The following is an 11,069-nucleotide window of genomic DNA, read 5'->3' as shown; positions in this document are numbered from 1 at the left end:
CTGTAATACATCTTCTACATGATTAAAAAAAGGTTTAAGGTATTCTGACCTGAAGGACATGGTGTGCAGCATTCATCAAGATGTTCTTCTATGATAAAGCATCTGCTGAAAGTTGGCTTGTTTTAATTGTGAAGGCGGGTCAACTCTGCAAGCAGTCAGGAGGTTTCCTGTTCAGCTTGTTGAGACTTCATAATTCCTTTTAAAAATATTATTCCTGTGTCGTGGCAGCTGTAATTATTAAAAAAAAAAATTAAAAAATTCCTGTGTGGTGGTAGCTGTAATTCTAAAAAAATAAAATAAATTTTTCCTGTGTGGTGGTAGCTGTAATTCTAAAAAAATAAAATAAATTTTTCCTGTGTGGTGGTAGCTGTAATTCTAAGCAAATACAGGATTTGGGGGAGAAAAAAAAAGCAGCTCTCTATGTTTTCTTTTTAAAAAAGAATCTGACAGCCCTGTGCAGGCTGCGTGGTTGAGTTTATTAGTGCATGTAAGGGAAGCTGAGGCCTCTGTGTTGAGAATATCAAGCAGTCATTCTTGCAGCTTGGTCCTCGTGGCCACGTAACACCCATTGCAGCAGTATTGGGATGTCTGCTCAGGTCTGTTTTCTTCATGGAAAGTTAGTTTTAAAGCCAGTAACATGGAATTAAGTTAGATGGTTTATGAGCAAACCAGCAAACTCTCTAATTATACAATCACAGAATCACAGTGGTTGGAAAAGACCTTTAAGATCATCGAGTCCAACCACAAACCCAACACTGCCAACTCCACCTCTAACCCATGTCCCTGAGCACCTCGTCTGCCCGTCTGTTCAATCCCACCAGGGAAGGGGACTCCACATCTTGCAATTTTTCCCAGTAAAACAGTTTCACTGGGAGGTCCAAGTGTTGGATGAATGTTCAGAATGAATGAGAAGTGCTGCAGCGAGAAGGATTGAGATCCTAGCTGAACAGCGTGTCAGTGCAGTACTTGACCCGGACACAAGGCCTGACTCCTCAATTCACGGGAGTCTTTTTAAATTTTACCTGTACGTTTTTCACATTGCTCCAGAGGAAAGAGCACAATTTGTAATCCAAAATGTGAGATGGCCTTTTGTGCCAAAACAAGTCTGGTCTTCTGTGAATCACCTTCCCGAGGTTCGTGTGGGAACATCATCATCACGCAGATCACCCTGGTTTTGTTTGTTGCGTGTACAAACGCGGTGAAATGTATGGCAATTTGGTGCAATCATTTTTTTTAATTGGGATGAAGTGTGAGGAGAGGGCATAAAAAGTTGCTTTTTCTTCATAACGTATTTTCCATTTGATTTTTAGGCAAGAGCAAACAATTTTAGACTTTTTTTTTTTCTTGTTTTATAGTAGATCTTTGCAAAAACTATTTTGTTTTCCATTCCTTTAGATGAAGCTTGACAAAGAGGGAAATGCGACCTATTTTGGTGAGTTTTCATTGTAGTTTTGTTTGTTTTTAACTTGCCCGATGCAGAAAAGCCCAGTTGGGAATCTACATGGGGTAGAAAATGATATTTGGGATACTCCACTGTGTTTATTTGGGATACTCCACTGTGTTTATTTGGGATACTCCACTGTGTTTATTTGGGATATTGCAGCGTTTCCTCTTCTATTGGTCTTTGCAGCATCTTTCTCTTTGCAATTTTTCTATCTTTTAAGTAATATTTTGAAAATAACATATACCTCGCAGGAAGGTCATTTTTACTTTGTCTTTTTCCCTTTTTAACTGGCATGCTACTTTCCCTGCCTTGTATTTTCCTTCCCGTAGGATTTCATGTGCTTCCTCGCACCAGTCACTTGATTTCTGACATGAAATTAATTGTCATGCCCAACTTTTTCACTTATATCTAGAATTTTTTCTCTTTCCACTCAAGATACAGTCTTCTAAACTTTGTAAAAAATAAATTACATTGAGGAATCAGTGGGAGGAGAACTGTTTGAAAGATAGCCCAGCTTTTTTTCCTTTTGCACCACTGAGCAACAGATGAAAATGTCATTTCAGAACATGCGTGCTCGTTCCCTAAATGTCTTAAATCTAAACATATTTTTATGATAGAAAAAAAGAAAACCGAATTGTACCAGGAGTTGGGTCTTCAAGCTCGAGATCTGAGATTTCAACACCTCATGAGCATTACAACGAGGAACAACAGGATCATCATAAGAATGGAGGTAACGGTTTCCCTGTAGCTGGGTGGAAACTTGAACCATATCTTAGCCTTGCACGTGCATTTCCTTGCGCGGTTCTTCTAATGCCGAGTGTCTGTGCCCTGCAGTGCGGCAGTAAGTGTGGCTCTGGAGCTCTAGCACTACGGGTTTACCAACAGTACCTCTTAATAATCATTTTTCTAGTTCAAACATAGGAGAAACATTATTAACGCTGCTGTAGAAGTAAAGGCTCATGAGAAGCCTCTTCTCAGTCGTGCCACCGTGAGCGTGGAGCTGTGTCTGAACCACGAGGAATGCGCTGGTTCTGGTTTTCCTGCCTCAAAAGACGTTTGAAGAGTAGCTTTATCACAGCCTAAATTATCAAATGCACTTCAGAGAAGACTGAAATCCTCTGAGAGGTTTTTTTTCTCAGACTCCTACATGTACTGTCTCTTTCAGTTCCTGAAGGCTGTCATAACACCAGAGTTTCTTCTGATACTAGATTATCGTAATTTAAATCTGGAACACTGGCTCTTCAGTGAACTAACATCTCAGCTGGCTGGGGAAGGTCAACTCGTTACATATTCCCTGCCCTTTGAATTCCGAGCCATAGAAGCAATCCTGCAGTACCGGGTGAGCTATCTTGTTTTCATTGAAGCTGTTGCTTTTGAAGTTGTTGCCGCATAGAAAGGACAGTGTGATTTTTCTTCTTGCATTTATATTTATACATTCCCATTTGTATATGTGTTCTGCACTTGCTGCAGGAGCTCTTTTGTGATTGTGGCTTTTGTTGGTTTTAATTTTCACAGTTCTGTGTGTATGTGCGTTTCCATTCCCTTCCTAAGAAAGTGCTAATTGGGAAGTTCCTTATTGGAAAGATTGATGTAAGGATGCGATGGCTTCACCATCATTTGGACAATTCAAAACCAAGCCAGAGTCCCTTTCTAGAGACACACTGTATCTGAAATTAAACTCACGCAGAAGCGCTGAGGTTTCTTGGCCTCTTGGGCAGGAGGCAGATAACAATTTCTAGCTACCCTGATAAATCTGTGCTTGCTAATGCCAATGTGACATTTCTAGACAAAGAGAGTTTGAGCTTTATCAGCCTTATTGGTGTGGTTGTCACTGGGTTTGAGTTCAGTGCAAATCACTTCTATAAAATACTGTATTTTGCGCTGGCTTTTATCTCCTAAGTGCTATTCATTCCTATGGCAAGTACTTCCCGGGCACTGGAGAGCAGACTGTGTTAAACTGCCTGTTACTGGGAATTCTGTGGTCAGAGACAGGAGTCAGTTAGCTGCCCAAGTCATTCTGAAGGGATTGCTTTAATTCTTATGAAGGATCATGTTGTTATCTAGATCAGCAAACTGCAGGGGAGACTTAACACTTTGCAGCCTCAGATCCTTGAGACACTGGAAGCTCTAGTGGACCCCAAGCTTTTGTCTGTGGATAGGAGTAAACTACACATTCTCCTGCAAAATGGCAAGAGGTAAATAAGAGTAAGCCGTGAAGAGACTAGAAGATGACCGTAGAAAATGATGTGCAATTAAATGTTAGAAAAATAGTATCTAATATGAATTTCCTACTGTAATGCTGGGTTCTGCATCTTCCTTGTAAATGTAAACACTGGTATATGAAATACCTCGTGATATGGGGGAAACAGAACAAGGGAAGTTGTCAGAAATACAGTCAAGCTTCTTAAATGGCACCTAATAGAATGAAACAATTAGAGAACAAAATAACATCATGAAAACGTTCCCCATAATGTAAACCAAGATGGATCGATGCTTTGAGGTTACTGGTACCAGTACCTTGGTGCCTCAGGCAGTGCAAATACCCGCTCCCAACGTGCTCACAGAGAGCTTGGGTTTTTTCTGACTTAACCAATATATCCAGAAAACACATCTGGATCCCTGTGAGTGTGTGTCCGTAGCTCGCTGGTCCCCAGCAGGTCACTGCCACCGCTGAGTGCGTGGCCTGTGGAGAATTTTTTTGAAGGAGCTCTTAGAACCCCGCGAGGAAATCTTCTCTGGCCACTCCCAGCTGGTGAGGGTGCTGGCTGGCAAACTCCCCTAGAGATGACCTTTGTGCACTGGTGCCAAGTGGGGATTGCTTGACCTTTTGCCTGTTCTTTCTTCAGCTTGTCAGAACTGGAAACAGATCTTAAAGTTTTCAAAGAAACAATTCTGGAGATCTTAGATGAAGAAGAATTAATAGAAGAGCTCTGTCTGTCTAAATGGACTGATCCACAAGTATTGTATGTATTACCTTGAAACCACAAGACTTTTTTTTTTTTTTTTAAAAGCGTGTTTTGTTTAAGGAGAACTTGAACACTAAAACTGGCTGTTCCTTGCCAAAAAGCAGAAAGAAAAATACTTTCTGATTTTTCAAAGCCCTAATGCTTGCTGCTTTATAAACTAGTGCATTTGTCATTTGGAAGAGGGACTCCATGAGCGCTGGTCACATTACGCAGTTTCAAAGAGTTTTTGGCGTGGTAGGTAAAGGGATGGGAGCAGGATGGCAGGAGGAGAAAATGAAAATGTTATTTTTCAATACAAATTAATACTTCCTGGGAGAATTTTCTTCAGTTTCACCAAAAAAACCCCAACAACAACAACAACAAGGCAGATTTTGAAGCTTGTCTTGAATAGGTCAGACACCACAGTTCCTTTGTTAGAAGAGTTTTGAACACCTTGCTTCTAGGTTTTTGCTCACCGACAAGAGCATGAAGGAAAGAGGCCCTGGAGCAATTTTGTTCTGCGCCTGAAGAGCAGCATTTCAGGAAAAAATGTACACGCAGAACTGGTCCTATTGCACTCTCAGATTCTAGTGACGGACCACACGTGGCAGCAGCAGGATCACTTGCTTTAAAAAAAACAAACCCAAAATTAAACCAAAAAGATAATGTTTATCAGATCCCGATGTGTTTTGGGCTGAACTGTATTTAAATCTTGGTCACACAGACATGTTTTATGTTTAAGCAGATAATGAAAAGATACCTTTCAGGGTCCTTTGTGAAGTTGCTGAACAATACTGTTGCCTAAGCACGTTGCGTGTGGGTGTTACTCCTGTTCACACAGTAGCAGGGGTTTGAAATCAGGAGATGGTTTCTTATCCTTGGTCTAAACGTGCAGCAGAAACTCAGTATTCCAGAAGTGGGATGTGATGTGCATTTCTAATCCATCCATTGGCAGGGCTCTGAATTCCAGGCTGCTCCTGAGCCAGCAGCTGGTCTTAGTCCTAGTTTTGCTCACAGCCTTCCTTTGGACTTCATACAAGCTGCTGGTGACTCTCTCCTTACCTCAGGGTAGACTGTGTGCAGGGAACACCTAGGAAAGATAGATCCCAAGGTCACCTTATGCTCCTGTGTCAGGAGGAACCTGAAGTCATCCCTTCTTTCAAGGGATGTGTTGAAGGCCAGGTTGGATGAGGCTTTGAGCAACCTGGTCTAGTGGAAGGTGTCCCTGCTGATGGCAGGGGGGCTGGAACTGGATGATCTTTAAGGTCCCTTTCAACCCAAACCAGTCTGGGATTCTCTGATTCTTTCAGACACCACTGCACAAGGGGAGGTGTGATAGAGGTGGTGGGAGGTTGTCGTGGTACAGGATGTGGTGAGGCAGGAAGCGCTGGCCATGACAGCAGTTTGCAGGAAGGCTGGCAGTGTGTGTACAGCTCCTTTGGCCCCAGGATTGATTGATGCAGGTGACATTTGGATATTTGATGAACTCAAGAAGCTGTGAAGGAACCCAGTGAGGTGCCATCAGAGATCATTTACAGCAGGAATGGTGAACTGAGCCCAGAAAGACAAGACGAGACAGAGTTTGTATCTTTGTGTGAAGGGATGGCAGACTCATGAGACAGATGGAGACTAATTAATGAAAGCAAATCAGTTGGCAGTTATTTTCAGGTCCTTATGCCTGTTGTTTCCCTTTGTATATCCAGAGGAGCTGAAGTAAAGATCAAATAGGACCTGTTGCTCAGTCCGTAACAGATAGTGCTCTAAGGCTTTCCAGTCTGCATGCAATAAACACCTCAAGGTCTGAAGGACTGCAAAATCCTTCTCAAAAGTTTCTGCCCCATAAGAGAGAAACTAGGGGCTCAGTTAGAGGTCCCCAGGGAGCTCACATGGGTCCATTCTTAACACTTAGCACTAACTTTCTTGGAAAACCCATTTCAGAGAGGTTCCTTTATCAGTCAGTAATGCCAGGAGGAGACTCTTTAAAAAGTTTCATCGCTCTAGAGAAAACAGGCTGTACCACAAAAGGAAAAACGATAAAGAATCTTCTTGGCTTGGCTGCTAGTTTTCAAGCTTTTGTGGATCTGAGGTGCCTCAGCTCATCTACACAGTGAACAACCCAGTACCCCACCAGAAACATTCATACCTGTTCCAGAGAGGGCTGCTGCTCAGCGGTCGGGCCGTGAAGGTGAAAGTTTCTCAGACTTCACTCAGGAGAGCAGCAGCATCTTCCATTTGACATCTGCTGCTTCTTAGGCTGCTTCCTGCTCCCAAAACATTTTGCAGTGATCGCTGTGTAGAGCTGAAACAACTTCACAACTAAACGATTTTAATACACACCTAAATCATCTCCTTCGCTGTGTAACTGTCTGTGTGTTGACTTCTGGTTATGTTTTATTCTTGGGAGGCTTTGGCTGCACCGTTCTCAGCTGCCACCACTAGTCTCATCTCCTTTCAAAAATGTCAGCACTTTTATATAATAACTTTAGAATAATATAAACATTCATAGTAATAGAAAAATTATAAATAACATAACATTTATATAACTTTTTAATGTCTCAAACAGCAAGATTTGTGGGGTTGTGCGTGTCCTGAGCACATCAAGTGCCAACTGCTCTACTCAAAATAATTGACTGCCTATGCTGATCAGCTGAGAGAGATAAAAAATACACCTTTAATTTAAGCTGTTGGTATTGATGGAAGCTCCTCACTGAAAAGACTGGATTTTGACATCTAGTGTCTAACAGCACTCTAGCTGGCTGCTCCCACAACTCTCATGTGCCTTATCCTAACACATAATTAATAATACACTTTTATACAACGTGTAGCTAACCAGAAAAATACAAACTTGTTGCTCACAGCGAGGAGAGTTCATCTGGGATTGACCACGCCGAGGAAATGGAGCTGCTGCTGGAGAACTACTACAGACAAGCAGAGGATCTTGCAAATGAAGCTCGTGAACTCCGTGTACTGATCGATGACTCGGAAAGCATCATCTTTATCAACCTGGACAGGTGAGCTGCCCTCCCTGGCGGACTGCCAGCAGCTGAGCAGCTTCTGATGCTGCCTGGGCTTCCTCAAATCACTGCCTACAAGGGAAGTTGGAGAATTCCACCTGCATCAGGCTCTGAATGGATTTGCAGTCACAGCACAAGGAGCTGTGTTGCACTTTTCTTACCAGTGAACTGGATAAAACAAAGCCACAAGACACCTTAATTAGTGTGTGTAAAATCCTCTAGCAAGGCATCACTTTTCACTAGCAGGAGAAACCAAGCTTCTCCAAGATCCTTCTGGGGAGCTGCTCACTAAAGGAAATGTCTGCAAATTTAGGGCCAAATAAAATTCTACTCGAAGAAAGTTTGCTTTTAAATCAGCAAAACGGAATTATTTAGGAATCTGGCCAGGCTGCTGAGGGGTCAGTACAAGTTGCAGTATCATTCGATAGAGTGATACAAGAATTAATAACTTTGGGAGCGAGTATTTTCTCTCCCTGCACGATACAGGTTTCACTACTAGTCAGCTTTCTTACTTGGCAAGCACATGCCACTCTTGAGATCAGTGCTTAATGCTCCTTCTCCTCTTTACTGGGAGGAGAGAGTAGTTCTCTGTTTACTGCTTTACCTGTACAAGCAATAGGTGGATGCTGCATCAGGAAACTACAGAAATCCTTTTGGGGAAGACTCTGAATATGGAATTCTTCAAAACACAAGTGCAGGTTTTCAGCCTGCAGCATTTCCCAGCTCTGCTGCTTTGTAAGTGTATTCGTTCGCAAGGTAACAGTAAATTTGTGTTGCTTGTGAATACAGATGTACAAATTCCAGCCAGTTAGTGGTGAGAGAACACACATTTCCATGGCAAGTTACTGTTACTCTGTGTATCTGCACCTCTAAGAAGTGAGTGATGCGATGCTGGAAAGCCTGCTGATGGTTAAGCCAAACCTGCTGCCTTAGAGGTATCCTCATGCAGCAATTTCCAAACCACAGCCTCTTTATACTGTATTTTCACGAGTTTTATCACTGGGTTGGCTAATTCCAGCGTGACTTCCTCTCTTTCATTAACTGGTTTTAGTGCATACTGTGTGGAATTTGATAATTTAGGCAGCAGATCAATTTTTGGGTTCCCCTCACAGATGTTTCTCCCCTTCTTTAGCCACCGTAACGTGATGATGAGACTGAATTTGCAGCTGACCATGGGGACTTTCTCTCTCTCTCTCTTTGGACTCATAGGAGTTGCGTTTGGTATGAATTTGGAGTCATCTCTTGAAGAGGTAAGGAACGAGTGCTGCTTTTACCAGCGACATAAAACATCAGCCCTGCTGGTAGTGCATTTGGTATTCAGCACAACATTCTGTCCCTAGGTAAAGCTCCAGATTTAAATTAGCGTGTGGACATAACTTAGTCCAGTGATTCCTGTAAGCAAATGCCTGTCGGGCTCACTGCACAGTACTGCAGCCTTTTTCCTGTGCAGCATCCATGGAAAAGAAACAGGAAGACAAAATTATGGTTGGATAAGGACTAAGTATAAAGCAGTATATCTATATCTATATCTATATATATATGATTCTTCTGAAAGGACCAGTTTTATCTTCTAGCTACAAGGATATCTGGTAAGCAGCCAGGGCATTTCCAGCCCACCAGAGGAAATATTCTACTCCCAATTACATGGTTATACCCAGACTGGTGGGGGTACAGCCTGAGGCGTACAAATTTACAATTCTATGTGCTAGTTTTAAACAAACAAACAAACAAAAACCCCAAAACACCAACAAAAAGACTTCTTCCATTCCAAAAAACATTAAATAAAAGGACTGAATTTCAAAACTTTTTTTTAGGAAGGAAAACTGCATGGGGCAGTAACAGAATAGACCAGGGTGATTCCTAAATAAAATACTTTGCAGTGAAACTGCCCTTTTCCCAAGGTAGGGCTTGGCTGTCGATGGGAGAGTTGACCACTTCCCTCCCATAAAGGAGGCGGTAAGGACTGAGAGGTTATTTTTTTGGATAATCCCTTTTCTGTAGAGAGAGTTACATGACTAATGGGAACATTCTTTCTCTCTGTAGGACCCCAGAATCTTTTGGCTGGTGACAGGGATTATGTTTCTGGGAAGTGGTCTGATATGGCGGCGTTTGCTCTCCTTCCTGGGGCGGCACCTCGAGCCCCCGCTACCTCCTCACGTACGTACGGCCGGGGTCTCTGCTGGGGTCTCTCTGCCTCTACAGTTCATTTCTAAAGCAGGAGATGAGCTCTTGTGGAGGGGTGAGCCACAGAGTGTGTGTGTGTGGGGGGATTAGCTCAGTGTCTGCTCCTTGACTTGACAAAGGAGAAGGTTCTCCTTAGCTGGGTTGAATGAGGTGGGAAGCCCCAAAGGTACACTTGAGCCCTAAGATACTGGTGACTCTTGCCAGAAGTGAAGCTGCAGGCTGTTGTGGAGCCAGGCTGTGTTCACCTTCACCTGGCAGCCCATGGGATGCTGAGGCTGGTGGTAGAAGCTGCCCCAATTTTGCCTTCTCAGCTGCCTGTTCCTAGTGAGGGATGTAACGGATGCCGCCCTTCTCCTCCCACCCATATGCTAACTGCATTTGTAATCCCTGTCTCACAAAAGAGAAGGTAAAGATAAAAGGATGATGAGGACAGATAGTAGCTGCAGCATCTCCCTGGAGACTGATCCCACAGTTGTGATGTCCAGCCTCCCAAACTTAAGTCTGTAAAGCTCCTGACGTGCACACCAGCCCTCCTGGCCATTGATGCTGATGGCATCATGGAGCCCTGCTGTACCAAGGAGACCATCTTCAAATCAGCAAGGTTGTGTATGGGTCATCTTCCCTGTCCCTACCCTGTCCTGCCAGGACTGGACTGTCTGCCGCTGTTCTCTCGTATTTGTAACGGGGAAATCTCGCTGGATTCAAACATTAAAGTTGCTACAAGTGACAAAAAATAAGGGGAGACCCAGATAAGCTCCCTTCTTCCCTTGCCACCAAGATGGATTGTTGACTCTGGCTACAACCATCTGGATTATCCTCAAACCCAGCTCTGGCTTGGAGAAATGTCCTGAAAGGGATGAGGGAGGGAGAAGCCAATGTTCTGAAAATGAGGAAAAAATAGCGGGGCCGGGGGGGGGAAATATTCCTCTCAAGCTTTAGTTCCTTCTGCTGCCTCCTGTCATCACAGGCTGGTTTGTATCTTGCCTAGGTTCCTGCAGTTCTGAAAAAATCCCAACCGGCAGCTGGGAGAGTGGAGCTGAAGAGCAGCAGCCTCAAAGCAGAAACATTTGGGCTGAGCAGAAGCACCTTAACAAACCAGTAGGAACAGGAGGAATGAAGGAAGAGACTTTTTCTGTTGTTACAGGGTGGACTTTGGACACTTTCCTTGCATTTCTTGTTCCTCATTGAAAACTGCAAGAATTTCTAAACCTGCTAATTCAATATATATTTTGTGCCAAAAACCTATAGTGAGATTTAAATGCTCATACACAAAAGGAAAGAAACACCAGGGAAGACAGTGACGTGGTTTCCACAGTAGTGTCACCTCCACCCCACGTATGTCCCATTAGTTTTCTGTATCACAGAAGTGTACTTATTTTGGGGCATTTTCAGTTCAAGTGTTTCTCTCTCAAATAATGATGGCCTTTCTTAAAGAGAACAGTATTTTCAGCTTAAAGGATGAAAGCAGTCAGCATTATTCAT

The 11,069-nt window shown here is 43.1% G+C and overlaps 1 protein-coding gene across 1 annotated transcript; it reads left to right on the top strand.

Annotated features, from left to right (window-relative positions):
- Nucleotides 1-1,395: 1,395 nt before the first annotated feature.
- MRS2 (magnesium transporter MRS2) lies at nucleotides 1,396-10,689 on the top strand. The gene is made up of 9 exons (XM_010163940.1): nucleotides 1,396-1,432; nucleotides 2,062-2,174; nucleotides 2,610-2,783; nucleotides 3,509-3,639; nucleotides 4,291-4,407; nucleotides 7,248-7,400; nucleotides 8,536-8,653; nucleotides 9,447-9,560; nucleotides 10,576-10,689. The coding sequence occupies exons 1-9, from the start codon at nucleotides 1,396-1,398 to the stop codon at nucleotides 10,687-10,689; spliced, it is 1,071 nt and encodes a 356-aa protein (XP_010162242.1).
- The last annotated feature ends 380 nt before the right edge of the window (nucleotides 10,690-11,069 follow it).

Source organism: Antrostomus carolinensis, unplaced genomic scaffold, assembly GCF_000700745.2.
Source record: "Antrostomus carolinensis isolate BGI_N321 unplaced genomic scaffold, ASM70074v2 scaffold4413, whole genome shotgun sequence".
NCBI lineage: Eukaryota > Metazoa > Chordata > Aves > Caprimulgiformes > Caprimulgidae > Antrostomus > Antrostomus carolinensis.
The sequence above is the reverse complement of the archived record's forward strand: the minus strand, read 5'-3'. Positions and strand labels throughout refer to the sequence as shown.